This window comes from Phytophthora sojae (assembly GCF_000149755.1).
Source record: "Phytophthora sojae unplaced genomic scaffold PHYSOscaffold_5, whole genome shotgun sequence".
Classification (NCBI taxonomy): domain Eukaryota; phylum Oomycota; class Peronosporomycetes; order Peronosporales; family Peronosporaceae; genus Phytophthora; species Phytophthora sojae.
Genome location: NW_009258119.1, coordinates 411,966 through 439,340, shown reverse-complemented (window position 1 = coordinate 439,340; position 27,375 = coordinate 411,966). Strand labels below are relative to the sequence as shown.

The 27,375-nt window shown below is 50.9% G+C and overlaps 10 protein-coding genes across 10 annotated transcripts; 6 read left to right on the top strand and 4 right to left on the bottom strand.

Moving 5' to 3' along the window:
• Positions 1-58: 58 nt before the first annotated feature.
• On the bottom strand, positions 59-1,012 carry PHYSODRAFT_332896 (hypothetical protein; the record flags this gene model as incomplete). Its single annotated transcript, XM_009529975.1, has 1 exon — positions 59-1,012. One exon carries the CDS (start codon positions 1,010-1,012, stop codon positions 59-61), a length of 954 nt encoding a protein of 317 aa, XP_009528270.1.
• Positions 1,013-1,447: 435 nt separating this feature from the next.
• PHYSODRAFT_301513 (hypothetical protein) lies at positions 1,448-1,801 on the top strand (the record flags this gene model as incomplete). The annotated part of the gene is made up of 1 exon (XM_009529974.1): positions 1,448-1,801. The coding sequence occupies one exon, from the start codon at positions 1,448-1,450 to the stop codon at positions 1,799-1,801; it is 354 nt and encodes a 117-aa protein (XP_009528269.1).
• A 645-nt stretch (positions 1,802-2,446) lies between these two features.
• PHYSODRAFT_506338 (hypothetical protein) lies at positions 2,447-3,265 on the top strand (the record flags this gene model as incomplete). Its single annotated transcript, XM_009529973.1, has 1 exon — positions 2,447-3,265. The coding sequence occupies one exon, from the start codon at positions 2,447-2,449 to the stop codon at positions 3,263-3,265; it is 819 nt and encodes a 272-aa protein (XP_009528268.1).
• Positions 3,266-6,057: 2,792 nt separating this feature from the next.
• On the bottom strand, positions 6,058-6,510 carry PHYSODRAFT_508612 (hypothetical protein; the record flags this gene model as incomplete). Its single annotated transcript, XM_009529972.1, has 3 exons — positions 6,058-6,097; positions 6,179-6,303; positions 6,361-6,510. The coding sequence occupies 3 exons, from the start codon at positions 6,508-6,510 to the stop codon at positions 6,058-6,060; spliced, it is 315 nt and encodes a 104-aa protein (XP_009528267.1).
• Positions 6,511-10,683: 4,173 nt separating this feature from the next.
• On the top strand, positions 10,684-11,631 carry PHYSODRAFT_301512 (hypothetical protein; the record flags this gene model as incomplete). Its single annotated transcript, XM_009529971.1, has 1 exon — positions 10,684-11,631. One exon carries the CDS (start codon positions 10,684-10,686, stop codon positions 11,629-11,631), a length of 948 nt encoding a protein of 315 aa, XP_009528266.1.
• Positions 11,632-12,146: 515 nt separating this feature from the next.
• Positions 12,147-12,994, bottom strand: PHYSODRAFT_510034 (hypothetical protein; the record flags this gene model as incomplete). The annotated part of the gene is made up of 2 exons (XM_009529970.1): positions 12,147-12,600; positions 12,621-12,994. Coding segments are annotated over 2 exons (828 nt in total), but the record flags the coding sequence as incomplete, so codon positions are not given.
• A 926-nt stretch (positions 12,995-13,920) lies between these two features.
• Positions 13,921-14,358, top strand: PHYSODRAFT_505887 (hypothetical protein; the record flags this gene model as incomplete). Its single annotated transcript, XM_009529969.1, has 1 exon — positions 13,921-14,358. A coding segment is annotated over one exon (438 nt), but the record flags the coding sequence as incomplete, so codon positions are not given.
• Positions 14,359-16,757: 2,399 nt separating this feature from the next.
• PHYSODRAFT_441361 (hypothetical protein) lies at positions 16,758-17,204 on the top strand (the record flags this gene model as incomplete). The annotated part of the gene is made up of 1 exon (XM_009529968.1): positions 16,758-17,204. A coding segment is annotated over one exon (447 nt), but the record flags the coding sequence as incomplete, so codon positions are not given.
• Positions 17,205-18,889: 1,685 nt separating this feature from the next.
• On the bottom strand, positions 18,890-20,002 carry PHYSODRAFT_505000 (hypothetical protein; the record flags this gene model as incomplete). Its single annotated transcript, XM_009529967.1, has 2 exons — positions 18,890-19,513; positions 19,733-20,002. The coding sequence occupies 2 exons, from the start codon at positions 20,000-20,002 to the stop codon at positions 18,890-18,892; spliced, it is 894 nt and encodes a 297-aa protein (XP_009528262.1).
• Positions 20,003-25,620: 5,618 nt separating this feature from the next.
• Positions 25,621-25,896, top strand: PHYSODRAFT_381893 (hypothetical protein; the record flags this gene model as incomplete). The annotated part of the gene is made up of 1 exon (XM_009529966.1): positions 25,621-25,896. A coding segment is annotated over one exon (276 nt), but the record flags the coding sequence as incomplete, so codon positions are not given.
• Positions 25,897-27,375: the final 1,479 nt, after the last annotated feature.

Here is a 27,375-nt window from a genome sequence, read left to right as displayed (position 1 = left end):
ATGGGGGAGGAGAGCAAATTGGTCCGAAGGTCTGGCTGAACAGCACGTAGAGAGTCCATCATGGCGCTGGAGACCACACTTCGGTCTGCACCCGTGTCCGCAATGTACGGTACTTCGAGTAGCGCGTTGATCCGCACCATGTTCGTTGTAGTACCCGTGCGAGCTGCTTTAGAGCGAAAGGCTCCTTCTCGGCCTGATACCGCGTCCGGGCGGCCTCCTTCTGGGCGTCGGCTGTCGTGGGGCAGTCCTTGAGCCAGTGTGCACCCTTGCACACCAGGCAGCCAACCTGAGGCGGAGGCCGAGACGGTCGTGGTGCACGGGCGGAGGCAGGCGGTTGAGCTGCAGACGGCGTTGGGCACGCTGACTCGGCTTTGGCGCTCGCGCCGGCGAGGCTGGTCTTCTGAGGCTTACGATCTGGCTTTGCAGCCTTCGAGTCCCCCTTTGCGGCATAGTCCTGCGACATCCGATGGAACCGCTGTTGTACCTTCGCGTGCTCCAATGTCAGATCAAAGAGGGCGACGTCATCAGACTTACGGTCACGCCTCTCTAAATCGATTAGACGGGTGATTTGCGCCTTGACGACCGGAGGCTGCAGATTTTCAACCAATAGGTGGCACCGAGCCTTCATTCTGCTCTTGCAGCCAGCGTCGGTGGTGTTGTCTGCCCCAATCAGCCCTTGCAGGCCGTTGTCCTCGATGATACCATTGACATCCTCGTAGTAGCGGAACACTCGTGCATCGCAGTCATCAATCGATAGGTCTATCTTAAGCTTCTGGCGAAACCGCGACATGACGTCAGGCACGAATTCGTTCTTGAGGGTGCGGCACCGAACCTGCACAGCTCTCACGATGTCGGCGTCGGTCACGTCCGCCACCGGCTTCTTCAGCACGTAGGTAGCCATGTTCTTGAGCGTCTTGCGCTTAACGCAGCCCTTTACGGTGGCCACCACGTTCTCGTACATCTCGCCCGTGGTGGTGCAGCGATGACGCATCTTCTCGACGTTCCCACTCATGGAGCCACTCGATCAGAGCAGCATGGTCCCAGCTGGACATTTCGGGCGCCCTGATCACCTCGAAGATCGGCTGGGGGTCCACAGTGTAGCCCGGCATGATTGAAGTTGACCGAACTTAAGGCGAACTTAGAAGAACCGCACTTAGCCCGATACCGAACTTCGTACTTAGTTGAAGTAGACCAGTAGACTTGGACGAGACGACGACAGGAAACTCTCGGTCGCAGTGCACAGCGAGGAGACGAACCGGAGAGTCTGGGACTTCCGGGATCAAGAAACTCACGCTTCAGAAAGCGCAAAGCTACAAATTCCTGTCTGAATAACACACCCTCAGTACGCAGGCGAGTTATCTATACGTAAAATACGCAAGCGGCAAGCTTCATTATTTACCATATTTTCGCATCGAGCTGTACTCAGCAGAATCACTATCGTACAAGAATGAATTCCAGCTTCCTATGCCCCAACAGCCAGCTAGTTAGTCATGTCAGCGTGGCACCACGCAAAAGGTCTGTCCACCAGAGCAGGGAGCTCATCGTTGCCACCTCTTCACAAGAAGAAAAAACTTCTATCCATCCCCGCGCGAGTGATGGTCTCCATCGTTCAGCGTCACTCGAAGCTGCTCCAACTCGCAAAAACCCACCGCCTTCATTGACTCCGGCGAACATCACCAAAGCAGCGTCGGGCTTCAAGCGAGAGACTCCAAGCGCAGTCCAGGCTCTCAATGTAAAGGATTTGGAAAGAGAGCGGCGGGGATCACCATGGCCCGCTTTAGAAAGAAGCAGCGTGACCTAACCATCACCCTGGAGGCGTATACTCGAGAGCTGCGGGAGGATATCGACAAGCTTGAATAACGTCGCCGTGACATGCTTACTGGCACTCCAGCTAAGAGGGACCTGTGGAGGGTATGCACGGAGTACTTTTGTCTGTTTCGCTACGGCGTCCAACACTCACCCTGCACCCAAGTACATTTTGTGTTAGCGTTTTTTACAGGTCAGAGGCAGTTCAGTTCAGGCTCAGTTCATGCACAAAAACTTCGCCACATATGATGCCTGTGACGCGGAAACAAAAAAAGCCAATTACGAACAGTGCTAGTCGAGACATACAGATGTTATTGCTTCACATGTGCTGGGCCAGGTAAACTCGCCATCAATACTACTATGTAGTATAAACGTCGCATTCTCTCACTAGTACTGTATCTGATTGGTAGAAAGGTAAGCCAATAGGAGGTCAGGGTAGGTACGACTCACCGTAGATATAGTGAAACCAAGTTAAAATAGATATGCAGATGTAGGGCGGCTGTGGAACTTCGCGAAGCTTCCATCCGCCTGAACTGCGGGGGCGGCACTCTTCGTTCCGCACGCCCTCCCCCAAGACAGCACTTCTTCCTGTTAAACTGGTAGCACTTGTTGGTCCCAGCAACCTGACGACAAGAAGCCCATGCCGACGAACGCCCAGCTACGAGCCGAGATCGACCGGCTGAATCAAGCGATGGCAGAGCGCACGCGAGTGCCCACCAATCTGCCCAAGTTCACCGGCAAGCGGGGGGGGGAAGACGTTCGCGAATGGCTGTTCCAGATCGAGAACGCCTGTCGCATCAACGGAATCCAAATCGAAGACGCGAGCGCGCGTCTGCCGGGTATCGCCGGGTCGGCGATGGAAAAGCCGGCCTCAGGATGGTTCCTGCACTGGTCATCGACGACGAGAAGTGAGGAGCACACGTGGGGGCTTTTCCGTGAGCATGTGCTCCAACACTTCGAAGCTTCGAACTACCAGGCCGTCTTGCGAGAAAAGCTGCAGCGACTCAAGCAAACGGCGGACATCGAGACCTACAACGGCGAGTACTCTGCTCTTATCTTCCGAGTTGAGGGCATGAGTGTACTTGGCCAGGTGCTAAGCTACGCAAACGGTCTCAAGCCTCGTACCCGTAGCTACGTCAAGCTCGAGAACCCAGAGACGCTGAGCGCGGCTATGGACCTGGCGATCAAGTACGAAGTTACACACTTTGTGGACGACGTGCGCGACCGTCAGTCCCGCCAAGACAAGAGGAAGATCTTCGCTGATCAAGCTCCCAAGCAAGACAAGCCATTCAAAGGGAAACCTTTCCGCGGCAAGGGACGGTTCAAGCCGAGGTCTGACTCCAAACGTACTGATGACCGCACCTGCTATCACTGCAAGAAGCCTGGCCACATCAAGGCCAACTGCTTCCTCTGGAAGAAGGAGAAAGATAAGCAGGGAAACGAGCAACCACGTCAGTGAATGAGGGTCCTGGCGTGGGCGAGAGCGTAACCGGGACACCAAAGATTGAGAATATCAGCTTGAACGTTCTGTGCGAAAACCCTCTGGTCTACAAGTCACGTCCACTGTTCTCCGTAACAGGTGAAATCAGTGTTGGTGACAAGTGTCTCGCGACACGAAGCATGTTGTTGGACTGTGGAGCCACCACGATCTACGTATCCAAGCGTTGGGTCGAGGAGCACCAACTTCAGACAACCAAGTTCAGCGACAAGAATATTCGTGTCAAGCTGGGAGACAACCAAATTGTCGAGGCGGAGCTTGAAATTCTGCTGATAGAGATTCTGGTCTCGAGGCTGGACGACGCCTACAAGTGTGTGGCAGTCGTCTACCCGATTCCAGACGAATTTGATTGCATTCTTGGAATACCATTCTTCGAAGACATGCAACCACATATTGACTGGAGAGGTCGACGAATCGTAGAAACGAGAACGAGGACTCTGCACTGGAAGCGAACAGGGAAGACCTGTGAGCCGATCGAGGAAGGCGGACCGGTGATTACCTCCGGGCTTCGGAGATCTGTCGAGGCGAAAGGCCTGTCGGCGAAAAGACCCGATTCCTGTCGAGGTGCCGCGCTGGAAACGGATGTGACGCTCACGGTTGAAGCTGTTGGTGACGCAGTGCACAAGAAATCCCCAAGTGTTGTCCGCGGACGACATGATGATGCGCAAGCTGGCAAGAGTTCAGCTGGAGACGACGACGTTGCGACGTCTGAGCGCGAGAGTACTGTAGTCGAGGCTAATGGAAGCAGCAGTACCAGGGGTGGAGACAACGCCGTGGAGAAGATGTTCACGATGGGAGTTGTCGACGAGAGTGGTATACAGACCAAATACATCACGCGCAAGAAGTTGCGGAAGTTCCTGACAATCAAGACCAAGACGTGCGACAAGCCTGACTTCATGTTGGTGTTGTCGAACGAGACGATCAAGCAAGTTGCACGTTCACTGCAACGCCGAGATCAGCCCGACAACGTTGGGAGTGCGAAAGCACAACGCTATCTGGAGACAGACTGGGACACCTTCCGAGAGAATCCAGCTTTCAATCTTCTCATGGAGTATAAGGACAACGTGTTTCGTCCAGAACTACCCGAAGGTTTACCAGAGAAGCGTGACATCGAACACCGGATCGATGTGAAGGATCCAAATATGGCGATGTACCGGCAGCAGTGGCGACAGTCACCGGAGCAGCAGCGTGAAATCGTGCGCTGTCGAAGACATGGTGAAGAAGAAGCTCATTCGACCAAGCATCAGTCCCCACGCAGCCCCAACATTCTGTGTCCGGAAACCAGTTGGCTGGAGAATTGTTCACGACTACCGGTACTTGAACTCGAACACCGTGCGTCAAAGTATCCCGATGACGAGGAAGGAAGACATCCTTGACGCCATGTCCGGTGCGTACTGGTTCTCCACGATGGACCTGATGTCCGCGTACTACCAAGTGCTCATGCAGGAAGAAGACATCAAGTTTACCGCATTCCAAGCGCCGAACGGTCTCTGGGAGTATCTCGTTCTTCCAATGGGAGTTTGCAACGCGCCAGCAACGATGCACAGATTGACATCGAAGCTCTTTCGAGACTTGAAGAACACGAAGTCGTTCTACGATGACATCTATGTTTTCACCAAGTCACCGAAGATCGAGGACCATCTGGACGCACTGCGGAAAACACTTGACATCTTGCGTGATAACAAGTTGTACGTCAAGCTGTCCAAGTGTGTCTTCTGCTCCGACGAGATCCCGTGTCTCGGAGATTTCGTAGGGCGAAATGGAGTTCGGATGGATCCAGACAAGGTGCAGACCATCAAGGACTGCCCTGTACCACGGACGCAAGAAGCGCTTCACAGCTTCCTTGGCTTGACAGGTTACGTCCAGCGATTCTGTCCAGAGTACGCATCTCTGACAGCCTCCATGTTTGCGCTCTTGAAGAAGAAAAACAAGCTGAACGCCAAGATTCATCTCAGCGACGAGCAGCGGAAGAACTTCAAGGAGTTGAAGCGGCGACTGTGCAACCCGCCAGTATTGCACTTGCCGGATTTCAGCAGCCCCATGCATCTGCGTACCGACGCCAGCAAGTTTGCTGTCGGTGGAGTCCTTTTTCAAGTGGTGGACGGAGTTGAGCGCCCGATAGCGTACACAAGCCGGAAGATGAAGTCGGCGGAGCTCAACTATCCGACTCAGCAGCAGGAGCTACTAGCGATCGTTCATGCGCTGGCAGCGTTTCGGATCTACTGCCTGGACAAACCACCCATCGTCGAGACAGATCACAAAAGTCTCGAAGGACTGTTCACCCAGAAGATGGCCAACCGTCGACTCGCTCGCTGGTACGACATCCTTGCGGAATACCAGTCGACGTTCTCGTACCTTCCCGGTGTGAAGAATGGCATCGCAGACGCGTTAAGTCGAAGGTCAGACTTACAACCGGAGACGAAGTTCTTCCACGACTTACGGGTGACCAGCTTCGACGACACATCCTTCAGCCTCGCGATCAGCGAAGAAACGGGTGACTCGGAGCTGATTACGCGCATCAAGAAAGCGTACAAGAAAGATCGTGATGTCCAAGCAATCTTGACAGCAATCAAGCGACGCAAATCCGACTCAAAACGAAATCGCGAACACCAGCAGCACAAGAAATACCGCTGCTACTCCGAAGCGAACGGGTTACTGTGGTATCAAACGCCTGCAGATGACGCTCCACGGATTGTCGTGCCCAACGATGTGAAGTTGCGACAGACAATTATCAGCGAGTGTCACGACACCAACTACGGAGGCCATCCCGGTGCCGAACGTACGTACTTGACACTGGCGCGCCATTGGTACTGGTCGAAGATGTTGAAGTCCATCCAGAAGTTTGTCGCCGACTGCGAGCCTTGTCGGAGGGACAAGCCGCGGTTGACGAAACCTCCTGGATTGCTCGAGCCACTCAGTATTCCAGACGAGCGTTGGAGATCCATCTCCATGGACTTCATCACTGATCTGCCGCGAACGGAGCGGGGCGTCGACTCTATCTGGGTCGTCGTCGATCGGTTGACCAAGCGGTGTCATTTCGTGCCAACCACCAAGACGATGAACGCCGAAGGTGTTGCTCGACTCTTCATCGACAACATCTGGAAGATACACGGCATGCCGACGAATATCGTCTCCGACCGCGACAGGAAGTTCGTGTCCGCCTTCTGGCAGCATGTCTTCAAGTCCATCGGGACGAAGCTAAGCATGACCGTTGCACATCGCGCTCAAGGTGACGGACAAACGGAGCGCATGAACCGAACCTTGGAAGAGTATCTTCGGTGCTTCGTCGGTCCACTTCAAGATGATTGGGACGTTTATCTCGCCAACGCTGAGTTCGCTGTCAACTCGACTGTCAACTCCAGCACGAAGCTTGCGCCGTTCGAAGCCGATCTGGGCTACATTCCGTTGAATCCACTTCAACTTGCATCCGAGCAACTTGAGAGTGTTCCCAAGAGTCGATGCAGAGCAGAGTTTCACGAGCGACAGGCGGCGATTCTCTTACGCTGTCGCGAAGCGTTAGCTCAGGCCCAAGAACGGATGCGCGACGTCTACGACCGAAACCGTGTTGAGCAGATCTTCGAAGTTGGTGACAGGGTCTACTTGAGCACGAAGAATCTGGACCCGAAGCACTCCGGCTTGCCCAACTCCACCAAGTTCGGACCCAAGTGGATTGGACCGTACGCCGTGGTGCGGAAGATTCATAACCACGCGTACGAACTCAACACCCAGGCTGGCAACAAGGTGTATTCCGTCTTCAACACTTCGTCATTGAAGCCGTACAAGGAGCCGACTCGCTTGTCGAGGCCAAGCGACGTAATCTTAGCGGACGGCAGCATTGGCCAGATCGTCAAGGCATTACGTGGAGAGCGAACGCGAAGACGGCGGATCCAATATCTTGTGGAGTGGGTGGGCGAGGCGAAACAAACCTGGGAACCAGTGGAGAACTTGTCGCAAGTCCCAGATCTCATCGCGGAATTTGAATCTGCAAGGCGAAAGAAGCGTCGAAAACGGTGAAGCAGGATCAGCTGAAGGGGGGCTCAAAGGCCTACATGTATTCCCGTATTACATCCCCTCTTGTTGCAGAACCTGCTGCTTCATGCGCTTCTCCCGCTTTTTCTGCGTCTTCGACTTGCGCTTGCCGTGGCGACACTTGTATCCTGGTTGCAGCTCCACTTGCGCCATCCATTTCACGTGCTGAATCCACTGCTGGTAACTCAGAGGAAGAATGTCCACCGGCGGGTTCTTGCGGGCATTGAAATTGTCAAGAGCCAGAAGTTGCTTCTCCGGACCACGGTTAACCACGACAAAGCAGTGCCCGACATCATTGCGGCCAGCGCTGACGACGTAAACACCAGGTGCTTGTTTGCGGCAAACACCTTGGAGCGTCGTGATGTTGGCACTTGAATCTGGAAGAGCGTTTCGGAGAAGGACGTCGTAGTTCAGTGGCACACTCTTGCGCTGCAGAACTTTGAAGAACTCCGTCACGTCGTCGCGAGACACACCGTACTGGATGGCTTCAGGTCGCGTGTCTTCATACGCATCCCACATCTCCATTGTGACTAGACCCGGCTGTCCGAGATAGTACAAGGCCGAGCGGAAAGCATCCATGAACAAGTACCAGCCTCCGACACGGAATCACCAATAACAAAAGGTGCGCTTGTCTCCCGATCCCTTCCAAGCGTCCACCATCCTCATCATGTAGCGCGTCGACGGTTTGTCGAGCTGCTCCATCCAGACCCAGCTTAGCTGTAGCGGATTGCCTTCCCATTTCACCAAGTAGCAACGGTGCGGAGCCGTGCCCCTGACATCCAAGGCACGGACGATGTCAACCTCAGTGTTGTAATCCCAAGGCTTCTTCGGGTCGTAGTGGTTCTTGCGGTTGTTCGACGGGTGCGTTTTGGGCGCCGGAGGAAGCAGCATCGGATGCCACGTCGAATTCTCGTCACCGCGCCGCAAGCGCGAGCGGTCAACCTGAGGCAGGCCTTCATCGTCGTCACTATCATCGAAAAGCCCGGATTCATCTTCAGGCGAGGCCTCAAAGGTCGCCCCAAGCGCAGGCTCAGCAGCTATCGCCTCCTCGACAGACAACCCTTCCACATCGAGCATGAAGATCAACTCCTGGAGGCGCGTAGGTGGAGAAAAACCACCAGCCGAAGCAACAACCTCACGCGGCGCTGGCGCCTGCGTCGCCAGCGCCGGGGACGCAGAGCCCGAATCTGGAGAGCCAAGACCGGGAGAGCGACTGGTGAGCTCTAATTCTTCCCACACACGCATCATCTCTTCGTCAAGCCCGGAGTCAGCATCGCTGACTTCATCAGCAGCGGCCACAACATCGACAATCTGCGCGAGCGCGGCGGCGCATTCAGAGTCTGCCGGCGTGGCGGCGCCAGGCGGTAGCATGGACGGACCATCGAGATTTGCGGTCGCCAGAGGCGACGCAGACGGCGGAGCCTCAACATCATGATCAGCCGTCGCTGGAGGCGAGGCAGAACGCGCGGAAGCAGGAGACTGCATTCCGGCAGCAGTAGAAACCGCTAGCGACACAACTATCAGCCCAAGGAACCAATCCAAGCCTCCAACAACCAGGCCGAGGCGAAGGAAAAGCAAGGTCGGACTAATTCCTCAGGCGACAGCCGGAAGCGTCGCGGTTCTCTGTCTTTTTCGGGAATGACAAGTCGAAAGGGCGCGCAGCCAGAGAAGGGGTGAGTGTATCTGATTGGTAGAAAGGTAAGCCAATAGAAGGTCAGTGTAGGTACGACTCACCGTAGAATAGATATGCAGATGTAGGGCGGCTGTGGAAGCTTCGCGAAGCTTCCATCCGCCTGAACTGCGGGGGCGGCACCCTTAGTTCCGCCCAAGACAGCACTTCTTCCTGTTAAAAGTACGGTAGGCTACCATCGGTAGCAGAATTCTATCAAAACTGCCGGACTGATGGATTCGCAATTCTCGTGATTTACCCACTGCTTCTTCTCACTTCAGCAAACGCAAGCAAGTGATCAAGTGACCCGGCCCGCTCTCGCCTTCTCGACACTTGCTAAGATGATGCCGTATGGCGCCGCCTGTGGAGCCCGTAGCTCGACCGATGCGAGCGGCAGAGGGACTATGGTGGTCGCATGGGTGTCCGTAGCGCGATGAAAGTCGGGAAAAGGTGTGGTGTGATGCGTACGCAGATGCTGAGGGCTCCGATTCGCAAAGTAGCCGTGTATACCAAGGATTTGAGCAAGTACAAGTACCCTGCTACGGCTACTCCGAGTAGCCCAGTGCTCCCAGTACTAAAACAAAATCCTGTACATGAGCGAACCGACGAATACCGCGTTTTCGCGATAGTTGATCGTAAAAGTTCCGACCAAGGTGTTTTATATCGCGTTCAGTGGTGTGATCGTGAGGACGGGTTTAGATGGGACGATACCTGGGAGGCCAGCTGGAGTTTGAGGGAGGATGGATTTATCGAGGCGTGTGACGTGGTTGATGCATGGAAGGCCTCCAGTATTACAAGTTTCTACATATTTTGCAGGAACAACGGTCACGTGCATTACATCGGTGCATCACCGCAGGGTATGTGTGCCTTCTACGCTGTCGGGCTTGCCGCGGACCACTTAGGCAACACTGGCTGGCACACCTCCGACGTGGTTAGTGGGTTCAAGGAATACTGTGCAGCGCGAGGTAAACCGATTTCTCCAAGGGGTGTCACTACGGTGAGCTCAGGTTCTACGTTAAGTTCGCTATTGACAAGACGCCCGTGCAATGCAAGCAAATAAGTACCGGGACGCTGGACGCGAATCTACTAGGCGGGATCAGCGGGTCACGTACGTTGCAAAAGCTGATTGACTTGACGCTCCAAGACGGTATTTATTTATGTGCTGGATACAGTTCGCTCCGAGTAAGCCACTGTCTAGTGATTCGCGTCTTCGAAGGCGAAAAGTTTGTAAGTGACGAGACTACGTTCAACCAGGGCATTCAGCAGTGTGATCTGGAGTGGCTGTATGGAATTTCATTTCTTCGCAAGGTTGATCTCTATTCTGTTGGTTCGCCTTAAGGATTTAAGTAATACGAACACGGCCACTACGCTTTTCTATTGGTACTTGAGGTTTTGTCTGCACTGCAATTGTATCTAAATCTATTCAGGCAATACAACCATAAAGGCTTTCATACTTACTCTGACGAAGTATCCATTTACTTATAATTAACGCTCACATCCGATGTTCTACAATGATCCTATTTTTACTTAAATAAACATTTAGATAGTTTTCATTCGATCTTCGATACACTTATCCTATCTGATCATCTATTTTTAAGTAAGAACTTGCCCTCTTGTCATTGTTGAGCAGCAAGAAGCTCCATTCTCACAATTCATTCAGCCACCACACTAGCCAGATACCATGCGCGTACACGAAGCCGTCTGGCGCTACGCAGTCTCCGCAGCCAACGACCTCGAACAAGAATATCCGTATCAGCGCCTTCAACTTCGCGAAGAGGACCGTCGTCATCGTGATTCGAGATGGCTTCGTGGTAGCGGAGGCAAAAAACTCCGGCGCGCTTGGTTAGCACTGCAGCCCAGCGAAAGAGAGCGGATGATGGAGGCCACCTCAGACCCCACATTCCCAGAAGGAACTGACGGCGTCTTGGACGAGCGTACTCGTACAGGCCGCCAACTACGGCTCTCTCGTACAAGAAATCGAACCGAAACCCAGCACCGGCTGCCCACTCAAGAACCACTGGCGGATCTACTACTGGCGGGTTCGACAGCAAGCAACCGCCCTCGCATTCGAGATGACGTCGAGCACGCTGTTGTTGAGGGCGAATTGCCGAGAATTTTTCGCGCGATGACCAGTGTGGACACTTTGAACTCGGCGCGTGTGAACTTCTATCGAGTTGTTGAGCAGGAAACCTTGGTACAGCTGCAAGCAGACTACAATCAAGGCAGTCTTAGTGGCTCCATTGGCATCCCTCGTGACCGACCCTCAGCATGCGCACCGAGCTCAAGAACTTCACCCCCCACTACTGCCATCATTCTACAGATGCTTCGGCAGTATCAGCAGAGATCAGTGATCAACGCAACATTCCGCACTCAGCCCCGTGAGCTTTATAAGAAACGGTATATTCAAATGCATATTGATTCTTTCCAACTTCGGTCTCTTTCTGCTACCTCTCAGTTCCTTAGGAGCTGTCTCCTTCGACACTGCTACCGCTACTTCCAATCGCTTCATCACCGACGTCATAAATTGGTCCGGCATCTTGAACTCGCTGTAGCGTCGACATCTGGATCGGGCGCGACACATTTCTCTGCGGCTACACCAATCGTCTCCCATCATCCCGCAGGCAATTAATTTCTCCTCCGTCGCTAGAATCGGCATCTTCTGCTGCAACCGTGGCACGTTCACTCGATGTAGGCGCAATATCAGGGAGGGCAACAGGACGTGACAGACGGATGGGTGGTCTCGATGGTTGGCGCGCTCTTCCGAACTCAATGTCGCTCTTCAGGTTGGCATACCTCCGCGCTATCTTCTCTATGCCGGCAACAAAGTCAGGTAGATTGGTGTGCGGGCCTGGCAATACAGCGTTCATCTCACGGTTGAAGCGCTCAAGCGGATTGTTTGTTCTGTTCACAGCGTCACGTGTGAACGGTTCGACGTTCCACAACTTCGGCGGGAACTTGACAATCCAGGTCCGGTGAAAGTATCCCCAAAACGCTGCCCATTTCGATGCCGAGTACGTGATCCCAGCGGTCTCGCATCTGGCCTTAATCTGGTTCGTAACCCACTGGACCCCTTGCTTATCTACTTATTCCTGTGGCACGACAGTGAGCATATCCAACACGCCACTGCGCCTGGCAATCTTACACTCACGATCTTGGATCCGGACGTCTTCTGCACGCCTGTTTAAAGTGAAACAGACAACCCATCGTGGCCGCACTGGGGAAAAAGTCACCAACCGCTCGAATTAGGCCGGCCTCGAACTCGCAGTACACGAATTCTGAGTCCATCGCATCGTCCGTCGCGTCTAGAACATGCCAAATAGCATTGAAGTACACCGTGTACTTTTTCGAAGTAGCCAACACGAACGCGCATGGATAATAGCCTTTTGTTGGGCGATCGTAGGTCGTGAACACGATGCACTGCTTGAATTTGGGCAGAACACACCGCAACGTTCCGTCCACAAAGAGCGATGTCTTCTTCTGCTTAAACATGTTTATCAGGACTGGGTGGCCCCAACCCAGGATACGCTCTCGGGTCTTGCTGGACTTGTCATAGTAAGAGTAGTGGAAGAGCGGAAAATTGCTGTCGGTCGCCAACCGCCTTCGTTCAAAACTTGAGACCATGGTGCGACTTCTATCTGGCCGTAGATGGAACCTCCAAACTCCTCAGCTCTCACGCGATTTACTCGGGGGATGACGTACTCTCTTGACAACCCGACGACGGCTACGCTTGTGTCAGCACTTCCGCAGAACTGAGCCCGAACGAGATCCCAAATGGCCGATCGACTGATGGTCGTTGATATAGCCGTACGATCGACTTCTCTCTTCATCTCAGCGCTCACGTCTCGCTCGACGGTGGGGGTTAGAGCCGTGTCAGTACTCGCGGAACGGCCGCACGTGTGCGGCACAAAGTTCACATAGCCCTGAAGCCTGAAAACGAATTCACAGGCCCCCTTGCACGGCAGGCGATAGTGACTGCACCTGTAAGTTATTTTTTATCCCGTACTTATTGGCCCTGGCGTACTTGTATCCGCCAACCCACCTCGTGGTTTGGCCCGTGCGCTGGCGTGGTTGCGTGACAGCATCATATATTCACCTCCCTCAGCTCGTGCGTCGTATTTCCATCGTCCGGAAAAGGTTGGTCCGTAATGACGTCGACACCAAAGCCGAATTCGTAGTCGCCATCGTAGCTAAACGCGTCACCTCCGGAATCATCACTGTGCGATGCGAGAGGTCTGGATTCCCCACCAGATTCTGTGTCGACATCATTCAGCAAAAACGCCAAGCTGAACTTGGATGGTGCAGCTAGTACATCGAGCGTAGTCGGAGCTGTCTGTGGTGTCACGGCTGAACTAACTGGTGTTATGTCAGGTGGAGATGGAGATGGCGGGGAGTTTAGCTCTGTTACACAATGCAACGAATAACATGGGTTAAAGGGGGAAACTACAGTCAAAGTGAAGGTTTCGATGCACCTACCGCTGCTAGCTTCTAAGGTGGGTTGAGCTAGACGCTGGCTTCGCCGTAGCGGGAGGCCTCGCAGTGCGGAACCCACGCGAGCGACGACCCGCCATCCTGGAAAGCTGCTTCTCCGTTTGTTTGCAAAGTTGATAATGGCGAGAGCGGCTCCCTGCAATGGCGTTCCCTCGTCGCTAGAGCATAACGGACAGATTCATAACGGACAACTACGATGAAAAGGCGTCCGTTGTGGTATTTGCATATAGCACAATACCCATGGAATAATTACACCGTGACTGCATAATTGCACCGGTGCAATTACACGGGCAGAAACGTAACATACATATATATAGTAATAACCTATGGTCGACCATGGGGTATAACCATATGAAGGCGTGTTAACATGATCTAGGCTGAACTGAACTGCCGCTGAACTGTTTTGCGCTCTTCCCATTTTGTCCAAGATGTGGCTCCAGACGTGGTCCTTGGAGTGAGGTGCGGCAAGGACGAACTGATGCAAGACTGGCACAGGTTGTCTTCCGTTTTCGAGAACATTGCGCTTCGCCTTGTGCGCTTAGAAGAGTGCGGTGACGACGCACTCGTAGCTACCACCACCACAAACTTCACTATTCCCGAGAACACGGTCCATGAGGTATTCCCGCACCTGTACGAGCATGAATCGCAGTTGGTTAGGAAATTTGTTGGTCAGCGGGTTGATATGTCTGGCAGAACGTATCTGGAGTGGGACCGCGGGCACACCCGCTTGACAAGTATCATCAGCCACTGTGATCTGCTAACCCCGATACTTGGACTCGTTGGGAGCGTGGAGAATGCGTCTCGTGTGTTCGAGAAGTCGAAGATATCGCCAGATTTTCTGCGTCGTGAACCCAGTTCGTCGTCATAGTTTACATTTACGTTTAAATATTTCTTGCATGGCCCATGCGCAATTGCAAATTTACTTTTTCTTGAGCGCGACTATATTTCAACTTGTTTTTGGGTAAAGACGAGCCTCCATCCTCTACCTTCGCTGTCCGGTTTCGCTTGGAGTCTCAATTATGCTAGACTGACAGGTAGTGTCATGCGAAGGAAGCGCATACGATCAGACCGTCCTGCAACCACTCGACTGACTCAATAAAAACAATAACAGTTCAATGGCATGCTCAATCTCGTTTGAAGTCAAACCCATTGATGGTAACTTTACCAGCAGAGGACTTTCCGTCAACTCCCGCTCGTCGTGGCCAGCTCCGTTCCCACGCCAATGCTACAGTATTCACCGCATCCAGGTCTTCACCCGCAGCACCAGTATTGAGCGCTCTATCATAATAATAAAAAAAAACACACGTAGAATGTAGCTACCCAGAGCCTTGAGGAATATATCAATACCAAACATTCCTCTGCAGCTCGATCCGGATAAGCTGCAGTCTCGTTCCTTCTGCATCGATCTCCACAACCTTCAGTACGCTGCTTAGCGTGCGCTGGGCTCAGACTCTTGCCTGTCGCTCTTATCGAATCTTTAGTATTTGTCTCAACGCACATTCCATGTTTGCCAGCGGAGCAAAGAGTGATGTCGCGTTGCTACAAGCTCTATTCATAATGCCGATGCTAACGCGGTAGTCGCCGTTGCCCTACAGTTGGCCTTAGTCAAGGCCCACCACAATGCTATTTTTATAGTGTATTTCGAGTTATTGTGATAACCGAACACTACGTCCTAGTTTTTTGCAAATCGATCGATTTGGGTGCTTATTAAGCGGCTGAGACCTTGTTTTGTTATATATAAATAGGATGCTACTCCGACTTGGCGTTCCCCAGCCCTGTTCATATACCGCGGACTGCCGTCGATTTATAATCAAATCACGTCGAATGCCCATGTGACACTGGGCATTATGAGGGTAGCTCGTTTATATGAACGGTGACCCATGTCAACGTGGACGGCAAACTCGACGCTGTCGTATACATGAAGCACCCGATGGGTACATGCAATATGTGTCTGCGTCTGAACTATTCACGGGGCTGAAATTTGGCACGAGTGGCTGCTTATACGCTTGCTCTAGCCCGCTGCACGATGCATTGCACCTCTGCGGCCATTTAATAGCACAGGAAGCTAGGCTCTCATAAGCATTTGATAGGGATTTGCACGTGGACGGTTTACGACCAACGCTACGATTTAGAATTTAGCGTACCCCTTTTTATATATTTTCTACCCCTCCTAATCAAGCTAATCCGGTTTTCACAATATAGCTATTGAAATATTAACCCTTTCGCTAGTATCCTCAATAAATTATAGTGCAGTCACACCTCCCTAAATGAACCCCTAGAACTGACCATGTGCTCCCTATCGGGTCAGGAATCCTCGTCTGCAAACGGATTTATATGGATTTCACTATAGCAGTTCCAAAACGATCAAAAACCTCTTTATTCTCTAAATGGTCGTCATTGTTGGCGCTTCAACTCTCTAAATGGACGCCGTAATATAGAGCCAATTCAAACTCATATATTGTTCTCCATCGCTTGCCTGCCTCCTCCCACATCCTGGGCGATGCGAACATGCCGTAGGTTTATGGTATTGGCTTAGACAGCGAAAGCGGCCACATCTATTATGCAATCGGTTCCCTTACTCCCGTTCCAGCAAATGTAGCGAATTATATTTGGGTTAATAAAGATTTTGCAGCAGCTGCATGCCAGCAACTACTGATGAATTAGTTTGCCAGAGTAATTTTGCACTCAGATCAGCTAACATACATATTTTATGGATAACTAAAAACATATTATGTGTCGAGTCAAGTAGGGGGGGGGGTGCATTAGATACAACGCATTTGGCGACTCTGATAATACCAATGAGAATAAATTCAAGAACAAACAATACGCGCCTATCGTTATTGGTATAGGTTCTCTGTGTGCGAAGAAGACATAAAACATGAGTACGGAATGCTAGACGGATACCAGGTGACGAGGGTGTCAAAATATACAGATTTTCAGGACAAAACATACAGACTTGGGGGCATTCCATACCAGATGGGGCTGCGTCATACATATCATGTAGATTGGGTACAGAACATACGAGCGGGGTATCGATATACAAGCTGACCGGTGTACTTTGGCATGGTTGAACAAATAAATCTTGCCAATATCTAAACGTACTCGTGCTGTATTTTTGGGGAATCCCTTTGAAACCAACGACTATATGTAGCTCCCCACACAAGTGAAGTCACAAGAACAAACAGCAAACTCCCAGCAATGGAGCCATGGCGGCGGCTTTCAGTCCAGGCCTCCGAAGACAGCTTTAAGGCCTATCGAGACGATGACATGTGCTGCTCGGCGGTGACACTTAAGCGCGACTTTGACGTATGCAGCGTATGCGGGGGTATGCATGCAATGACTGAGAGACGCCTTACGTGTACAAGCAAGACCTGCAGCGACATAGGGGTTTGTGCTGTTGTGTGGAAAGTGTTCACCTGTACGGCTAGCGATACCTGGACGATATGGGTGAATGAGCATGGGCACATGCGTGGTGTGGTTCCCTGTAGTACCATCCACCCTGCACGCGTGACGACGATGATGAAGCAATTTCTTGCAGAACAAGATGAGATTGGTATTCCACCACGGCTCATGCTGGTCAATTTGAAAAAGCAATCCCAGATCCCAGTGACTAGTCGTGGTTGGCCAAGCCTGAAGCAGGTGCAAAACGCGTTGAAGCGCCTTCGGAGAGATCAAGGGACGACGAACTCTCGCAAAGCTGTCCAAGATCTCGTTCGCATTCGCTGTTACCGCCCGGACCTAAACGCAGACACGGCGTTTTTGTTTGGCGCGAGCTTAGACAGCGAAGGGTATGCATACGTTGGGTCGGATGAAGATCATTTCATTATTGGCATAACATCATTAGCGATGATTGATGGCTGTCTGCGGTTTGCAAATTCCGGGTCGAATTGCCAGTTTCACGCAGACGCCACTTTCAAGTTAAGTGACATAGGGTACCCAGTGGTGACGTGTGGATTTACGGACAAGGCCAGAGCCTATCAATGGGGGCCTTCTTCGTTGTCAGTCGGCGAACCGCGCACGAATACACCGAGTGTTTCCGCAGCTTCGTGGAGCTTATACGTGAAGTGCGTGGGGTCTCCCTCCAAGTGGACACAGTCATGGGTGACGCGGAAGACGCCCCATACATCGCAGTAGAGTCTGTTTCGGCGTTCGCGAATGCTAAAAAGCTCATGTGCTTCTTCCATGTGTTGTACAATGTGCGAAAGCGAATCCAGCATCTACCGATCAAAACAAGAATGATGGTGATGTCATCGATCGTTGACATGCACTATATGCCACCGGTTTGCTGGACTTTGAGCTGTGCCGAGATCGTGAGCTGCAGAAATGGAAGAGGACCACGCATCTGAAAGAATTCGCGACTTATTTCGACTCGCAATGGCTCAAGGGTCGGTACTGGAGGTGGCAGGCATATCACCCCCCCCCCTGGATATGCGTCCACCCACAATCCATGTGAGGATCTAAACGGCGCCATAAAGTTTTTCTTACAGCGGCGTCGACATCACATGCGACGGCTTCTTCTCAAACTTTGTGATTTCATCGAGTCCATCACCCCTTTGGAACCTGCTAAGCCGAATTACACACCTAAGCCGACTACAGACGTAGTGAATGCGGCAATCACAATGGCGGAAGCTTCCCGCGTACAATTCGAGCGCACGTCGGAGCCAAATCTGATACGGGTTCTCGAAATTGTTGATGTCACGTCCAGCGCTAGCGAAGGTGATGAGGCGGAATGTCACTTTAGGTCATCGTTTGACGAGGTGGATTCACCAAGCGTTGATGGTGTGTCAGAGGTCGCGCCTCGAACCACTAGCGCCATGGCTTTATTCCGTACTCTGACATCGGGGAGGGGTGAGCTCTCGGGGGGTCCGAGGCGGTCTCGAATGAACAGGATCCCAGCACGGAAGATACTACTGATCAGCTCGTACAAAACCCAAACGAGGATTCTGAAGAACAAAAGGAACTACGTATCAAGGAGAAGGACCTGTATGACCTCACCACAAAATGGTCTCTCCGTCGCGCACATCAACTGGAAATGCCAACAGAGGGGTGGCTAGTAGATCTCAAACTCAAAGTTTGTGGATGCCGGTACTTTGGCAAGTTTCTAGTATGTGCACACCTGGTTGCTGCTCAGCAAAAGTATGGTATCATCACTTTTTCACCAAACAAAATCGAAAAACTGGTAACTCGGGTGACTGGAAAGGCTAATACCAAGCGTAGCTGCGACAAGGTGCCGAAAAGATCAAGCAAAAAGAGCTCATCGAAAAACCAGAAACCTCGGACCAAGGCTACATCAACAAGTGGAAATGCCGTGCCTGGGTTAACGGGCAGACCGCCTCTTGCATCTACCGCTCTGATTGTTGAGGAAACCCTAAATGAATAAGCAAAGCAAATACATGTATTCAATCCGCTTTAGTTACTCGGCATGATATCGTTGCAAACAAGATCACCGCGTCACTAAAACCTTGCGTCTGAAGAGATGGAATTCCATCCGCTTTGCCGAACAGTGAGTGGGATACTTTCAGAATGGCACGATCCGGATCAGCCACCACCCCCTGCGCTCGGAACTCGTCGTGAACACTCACGACACCACTCCGATACCCTTTTAGCGCCTTCGCCAGCCTAGCCGCTGCAAACTCCGGTGAGAGGGGGTCAGATTGGAACTCGGGCTCGAATCGCGTCATGTTCAGCGCCGGACGAAGCACATCTGAAACTCGTATGCATACCGCTTGATACGTCTCCTCGACGGTTGAGGTGCGATCCTGGGATCGAGCTAAGTGAATTGCGTGCGCTACACTTCGAACAAGTGCGTCGACGACACCACCTATATTCCCATGGTCGTACGCTGTTTGAAGCTTGATCATGTGCTCATCAGAGGCGATACGATGGTAGTTGGCCCGAGCCGATCGCATAATGACGAGTTTGTTTTGCAAACCAGTCGCTGCTGAGCCGTTGCCCACAGTCGTACTGGCTGAATTCGTCCGGTGGGTAGAACTGTTGTCCGTCACCACGTTCCCTCCTCGCTGCTTGATAGGAGCCTTCCCTCCTCGCAGCTTGCTAGAAGCCTTCGACTTGGATTCAGAATTCGTGCCATTGAAAGTCAGCGAACTTCCTGTGACCTTCTTAGCTCGCGACTTCGTTGCCTTTTTCGACGTGGAGGCAGAACCCTTGCGCTTGAACGTCGGCGAGCGGGTGGTCGCCTTGGTAGATTGAGGCTTGGCTGGCCTTTCAATAGGAGGCGACACTGCTCTGGGGGTTTTGCGCTCGTCGCAAACTCCATCCGTGTCCACAGGAAATGAACTGTCGGGTGTCTGCTCCATCAGCAACTGCCGTTGGTCAACAGGGAGAGCAAACCAGAGATCCCGGAGCCGCTTGCCACCGTGCCCAACGAGCCACTTTGTGTCTTTCTTCTGGCGATCCGGTTCAGACTTAGTTCTCCGTTCACGTGCATAATCCCGAGCCCAATCGTTACCAGAGCTTTCAGCAAAAGCCCACACAGCGTTGTGCACACGCATCTGCGCCAGAACCTCGTGTCGTGTAGCCGGAGTAGAGAGAAATGTGGCGTGGTAGCAGTACGGTGAAGAGCAAATGGAACATGAGGACGAAAATACTAAGAGCTGAGGCCTTCCTAAGCACCGAAGAAATCTGCCAGCATCGTATTTGTGGCGCAGACTAAACGAGTGTATTGAATTCGTCCGTTCTGATGAATTGTCCAGTAAAAACGGTTCCTCACCATCAGAGATTCGCCGTTAACCAATAACCCGAAAGAAGTTCAAGCAAAAAGAACGACTGCGTTAAGAATTTAAGAGAAACTCGACAGAACTCGTGCAATAAATCAGCATACGTAGATGTCCACACGGCGCACAAACGACCCACCATAAATCCAGCTTAAATCGCACTGTCCGATACCAACACCAGTGATCTCGTCGTCGTAGATGAATTTCTTCCCATCCACAACAGCAATAATAATTCACTCGCAGTGAACTAAAAGCAGCACAGATATAGACACCTTCTTCGAGCACAACTGCGCACAATTTACTTGTCGATTGGTGGCCGGTCACACCCCCGAACACGTTTTTATCCAAAAGCTTCGTGCTCACTTGCCTCAGATTCCTCGAATTCGCAAACTTTACGTAGCAGCGCAATTCACCATACGTCACCCCCTCGGTCGAAATCGTTTTACCCCTTCCTGCCCATTCCCTCATAAATTGACGAGCTTGAGCCATGGAGTGCCAACCGGCGTTACTCACCAGCTCAGTCGCAATACCTAGCGCGTAAAATGCACATAAGCCTTCGGGCGATGCTCCAATGTGGTGACAATGTCCATTTAGCTTGAAAAATCGGTAGTATGTAGACACTTTGGACACTTTCCACTTGTCCACCACATTGCACGCACGATCGAAGCCGTCCTCACGAAGTCCTACACCATACTCCCATGTGTCATCCCACTGAAACCCATCAGCTTCGTCACACCACTTAACCAGGTACTTAATTCCGAATTGTGTTTCTTCTCGATCCACAATAGCAAACACTACGCCACGCTCTTGGTTACGCGCGGGCGTATTGGCGGCAGACTTGGGGTCAGGGGCAGGAGAAAAAGCGCGAACCAGCGATGCCGTACCCGTGCCTGATGCCGCCACATTGGTAGGCCTACGGCTCTTCGCTCGTATCGTACCCTTCTGGGCATGTGCGATGACCATCATTGACTTTCCCACACGCATACATAGTTTAGTCCACTCAGCAGGAGTTTGCTTGTACCCATGGCTCCGTAACCCCTGCGATGATGCCGCGGTCCCTCTGCAGCACGCATCGGTCGAGCCACGGACACCACCACGAAGAGTGTAAAGCATGGTCGCTTGGCTGTTCAGCGGTTGGGCGTGGATGTGCACGAGGACGCAAAGGAAGCCGGAGTTTTCGGCAATGCTTGTTCAGTGGTCTTGAGGGCGGCAGATTTATCATTGTGAAGAAAGAAAAGCACGCGCGAGAAGGCCGTAAATTGATTGAGAGATGTAGACCACTTTTTCTTTCAGTGTGATTGAACGCTAGAGCCATCTGTCTATGTTTGTATGTTATGGAGCTACTGGCTGTATAGTTCGTCCCGCTTTTTGTATAGTCGGGACCATTCGCCATACCAGGTACTTCTCTGGTCCACGATAACATGCGCGTAAGGTTTTATGTATTGTACACAAACGTTTTTTATTGGCTTAAAATATGAATTTCCGTCACCACCGAATAATGGCCAAATCCTCCTGCCAACCAATTCGCGATCAATGCGCACACCAGGAGCCAAGGACGTGCCCGCGAGCGTTCGCGTAGGCGTCGCTCTGTTCATCGCGACCAAGTCGAGAGAGGAGAGAGCACACAGGGGGGCCATCAAAGCTGCGGCGAAGCTGTTCAAGATCTCGAGACGGAAGGTCTCTGAGATCTGGAGCCAGCGCACCGACCCCGCCGCGCTAGTCGCTCCGCGCAAGCCGCGAGCCCTCGGGCAGACTAAGCTCTCAGCCGAGGAGGTGGCTGGGCGCATCCAGGATGTCCCTATGAATGAACGGCAAACACTGCGTTGCCTATCAGAAGCTACCGGCATACCCCGCACTATACTTATGCGCCACCTGAGAGCCGGCGTGTTTTGCCGTGTTACGAGTCGCGTGAAGCCTACCCTGACGGAAGAGCACAAGGTCAAGCGGCTAGCCTTCGCCCTGGCTCACGTAGAGCATCCATTCTGGTTCGTAATTTGTTTTTACTTTATCTCTAAATCATGATAATAATACTGGAAAATTACACAAAAACTTTTGTATCTAATTTGTATTATAGGAGGGCGAGATTTCAGAATGCATCACATGTACGATATTGTACACATTGATGAGAAGTGGTTTAATTTGTACAAGGCTTCCACAAAATATTACATCACGAAAGACGAGCTAGCGCTATACCGCTCGTGCCCCAATCGTCGATACATAGGTAAAGTTATGTTTCTCGCTGCGGTGGCGAGGCCTCGGTACGACGCTAGGCGAAAATCCTATTTTGATGGGAAAATTGGCATGTGGCCAATTGTGGAGTACGTGGCTGCCAAGCGGAAATCCAACAACCGAGTAAGAGGGGCCGTTGAAGTCAAGAACGTCAACATGACGAGAGCAATCTACGTTAAAATGCTCAAGGAAAAAGTATTTCCTGCGATTCGCCGTCTTTGGCCAGGTAATTGAAATGACTACGAGATCTATTTTGCTGGTGACTAACTCTCCTGTTTTTTGTTTGTAGGAAGAAAGAAAATGTGCATCAAAGTCCAGGAAGACAATGCAGGACCACACGTAGCCGAGGACTATGCAGAAGTGCTTGAGGCTGGGCTCGAGGAAGGTTGGACGATAGAAATGTCGTGCTAGCCGCCTCGCTCGCCCGATATGAACGTACTTGACTTGGGCGTTTTTCACGCCATTCTACGCGTGCAGTACCGTCACCCGACGACCAATTTGAAGGCGCTAGTCGGCGCTGTGGATAAAGCGTTTCGGAGTATCCCAGCTGCTACAATCGACAAGTGTTTTGCAACACTACAAAAGGTACTGCAATGTGTTATAGCTGATGGAGGTGGGAACGCATACGCTCTACCTAGGGTGCGCAAGTATCATCTTGGCCACGGGACAACAGCAATGCCTATGGCACTGACCATTTCAAAAGAAACAGTCCTTGCTGGAATGCGTGCACTTCAACCTAAATTAAATAAAACCTGCTATTTTAGATAACTCTCCGCATAACCTTTTCTTAAAACGCAATCTTAAACTTAGCATAAATGTGAACTGTGTCCTGATTGGGCAAAAACAAATTGCTGGATGCGAATCTCAACCGTGCAAGCAGGAAAAACCTCGTTTTTATTCGAGGCTCTAGCTCTCACAAATCAACGCTGATGGCTCTAAATCGGAGATCATAAGAAAGCTTGCATCAAGCACAATCTGAGACAATTCTTCGATCTAATATCGCTATTGTGGTTTATGGTTTACGAAAAAAACCTAATTTCATCGCCAGATGAGCTGCTTCTGTCGATAGTATTACGGCCAAAGCCTCGCAGAAGCTGCTAATAAAAAATATCATGTGCTTGAGCTCGATCTCAGCTTTTCGTTGCTACCTTGCTTGTTTGGCTACCAGTAGAATTGGCACAGCTGTGGTAGAAAGAGTGATTCGCGCATATGATCGTGGACCAGAGAAGTAAACCTCAAACATCAGTACCGTATGAAAATGTAGCCATTATAGGATGTAGCCATTGCTTTATCTGATCAATTCTTTAACTGAAACAATTTCTCAGACCGAGCAAACTGGGTCTCATTTATAGAGGTGTGACTGTATACAACTCATTGATATTTCCTTCTAAAAGGGTGCTCTAGGCGTCCTCTTACAAAGTAAGGGAGCCTTTTCGGTGTGTCTCATCGGACATGCCATCTACGGTGATTTGCAGGATAAATAGAATGTATGCGTATGACTTCGAATTTGTAGAGACAATGATTACATGATGATTACTCTGCGTACCGATTATCATTTGTTTTAAAAGAAGGTTGATTACTAGCTTGAACTTGTGCAAAAGGGCACAGGATACGCCCTTTAAGAGGGGGTACACTCTACCGTGTTTTGGGAAATCATCTAAAGGGCGCTTTCTGTATCCTTTTACAGTGACACCTCCCTAAATGAACCCCTCTAACTGACCATGTGATCCCTATCTGGTTAGGATTCCTCGACTGCAAACGGGATTATATGGATTTCACTATAGGTGTTCTATAACTGATCAAAAACTCTTTATTCTCTAAATGGTCGCCATTGTTGGCGCCTCAACCCTCTAAATGGACGCCGTAGTAATAGATCCAAACTCATATATTTTTCTCAATCACTTGCCTGCCTCCTCCCACGTATGCCATTGCCACCACTACTCCCGGCCACAAGAAATCGAGCGAAGAGAGAAATTGTATTTGGGATGCTAAGTTGGAACAAAGAGTTTGCAGTAACTGCAAGCTTGTGATAAATAAGCTAGCCAAATTATTTTACAATCAGCGCAGTCTACATATATATATTACGAAAAACTAAAATATTATGATGTCGAGACAACTAGGGGCTATGCAGTACATACCAAGCAAAAGATAAAACTGCAGGCATGGTGGCAGGATATCGGGACAACAAATATTCCTATAACCTCCCTGTATTGAAACTCACGTACAACCTGAGGGGATGCGATTCTGCTAATACCAATGAGAAGAAGGAGTAGGAACAGACAATACCGCGCCTACCGTTATTGGTTGAGTTCTGTTTGTGTGAAGACGAAACAAAACAAGAGTACGAAAATGCTAGAGGCGTACCAGGTAAAGAAAGCCCTTGTGCACCTAACATATGAAAATGTAGCCATTAGAAGTGTAGTCATTTCTTTATCTGATCAATTCTTTAACTGAAACAGGGTATTAGACCGAGCGAACTGGGTATCATTTATAGAGGTGTGACTGTACCGCGAAAGGGTTAATAGTATATTCGATGTAGCCATACCTACAAATTGGTGTGTGGTACACTACAACCGACTCAGATCTGAGTAAATTGGGGTGGAGCACATTAAGTTGTAAGTTTTGAAAGTTTTGACTCGCAAACCTTTGATGTGTCATGGCCAGCAAGGCTGGAGATAAAGACCGAGCTGTGTGGCTCCAGCTGCTTTGCGTGCCGATGGCTTGCGTGACGGTTTTGTCCTTCGTATCTACAGTATCGGTTCTCACAAAAGACTTTGTGTACATTTTTCTGATTCCATGGAATGCGAGCCGGAGGAGAGAAGACCGAGGCTCATTTCAATAAGTCTTGCACTTCGGTAAGTGTTTCTCCGTCTCCTTCGTTGTGCGCTCGAATGTTCAACAATTCGCGCCTGCGTCACTGTACAATGTACAGAGTTCTATAATGTGTGGTTCAGAAGCGTTGCACAGTTCACGAACACAATTGATTGTGAAGGCAAGAGCATCACGTGGCTAGTGAGTCGAGATAAAAAATAGTACACTTCTGGTCGTAATCCATGGAGTCGTGCGAATATCGCGAACGCCTCTCAGTCTGTAATCTGCGGTGCGAAACAGAGTGCGCCAGTCAGCACTAAGGCATGACACCGTCGCGAAGCCGTCGCACCCCGCCTCGATGTAGCGTGGAGGGGTGCAAGAAGCAAGTGCAGACTCGTCGACTATGCAAGGCGCACGGGGGAGGCGTACGTTGTCGGGGTCCGGACTGCCAGAAGTTAGCCCAGAGCCGAGGATTCTGTGTGGCGCATGGAGGCGGGCGTCGCTGTGCTGTTGATGCCTGTCCAAAACTCGCGCAGTACAGTGGCGTTTGCCTTTCGCATGGAGGTGGCCGGCGTTGTTGCGTACCAGAGTGCACGAAGTTTGTGCAGATTCGAGGTTATTGCAAGCTGCACGCAAAGCACTTCCAGCCAGACAATCCGACTGCGCCTAGTTCTCGGACGGAGTCAAAGCACAGTGTGTCCAAGATGGCAATCACGTTCCTCGTCAACCCCGTAGATTCCCCCTGCGAACCGTCACAGACCGAAGGACCGGGGCAAGGATGCACGAACGACGCAACAGCATTCAAGTTTTTCAACACAAAATTCAACCATTTCGAGTCTGATCGGCATGCGATGTTGTGCAGCGGAAGGCCTTCAAGTGCTTCTTCAAGCCAGCAGGTCGACTTGTGCTCTACCAACAACAATGCTGGATCTACACCTCCGTTTGTACTGCGTCGGCACAGGCTGACACTAAATTGAGCTGTAAAAATACCGATAGTTTATGTTTTTCGCTACACTTTGTTTGGTAGTTTTACCTTACGAAATCCGAGTGGTGGTGTCGTGTCGTTTTCTGTCGTTCGGATAGGTGGAGAATATACGCTGGTGGCTTTGTTTGAGCATCATATCCTTGTCCGAAGCGTATGCTCAACCAAAAATGGTTTGTTTCGGTTAGCATTGCGCTTTTCAGCTTTTAGTAGCTGCACTACGTTGCGCCGTTACCAGTCTCGACTCTGTCAAGTGTGCATGTCATCCTCAGTCACCGCGTTGTAGATTCTGTGTTTTTTTACATAAGTTATACTACTAGTACAGTATCTCATACAAATTATTCATCCCTTGATAGTGTACTCCCTAACGCTGACATGTTAGTTGCTATACATGTTAGCTAACTGTTAGTTAGTGTCTAGTATTTTGAGCTAACATGCTAGTAGCGTTAGAGCAAAGTATGGAGAAGAGTATATGTTTGCACCGAAGGCAGCCGAGAAGGGCGATGTATCAAACTGAACACAAATGCACCCTCAAAACTAAGAATTTACCATCCAATCTATAATACTTTGAAGAATCTGCTAACATAGGGAAACATTTGCTGGGTGGAGCTCGGCACACCACTTATCAGCACAGATGATGACCGATTTTAAGAGTGAAGACGACTTAGGTGCCTCCTACCTATGTCAAAGTCCGCGGTGCAATATAGACACCCAGACCAGCTAGTAAATACGCTTTCGTACAGATTACTAAGTAATCTCCTCATGTACCCATTTCCTCCACTATACAGTGTAGCTAACATGTGTAGTTTTCAACTAACTGTTAGTGAGTGTCCAGTATCCCTTGAGTTATTCGCTTTTTTAAGATAAAAACGGCGTACGTGTACCTCGTTCGTGAGTTCTACATTTTGACTGTATTCAGAGTTGAAGAGATGTGCGACAGAGAGTGAAGGGGCCGTAAAACTCCAATTTTCAAAGGGTTAACCCTTTAATCGGTGAGGCGACAAGAGTTAGTGCGATCGAGTTGGTGGAGGTGCCACGTTGTTACAGTCATCAATCTTCCCACAACCTCGTCGGCAAGATTCGGGCCAATGAGCGAAAGCAAGCTTTACCAGCCTGAGATATTCTCCCT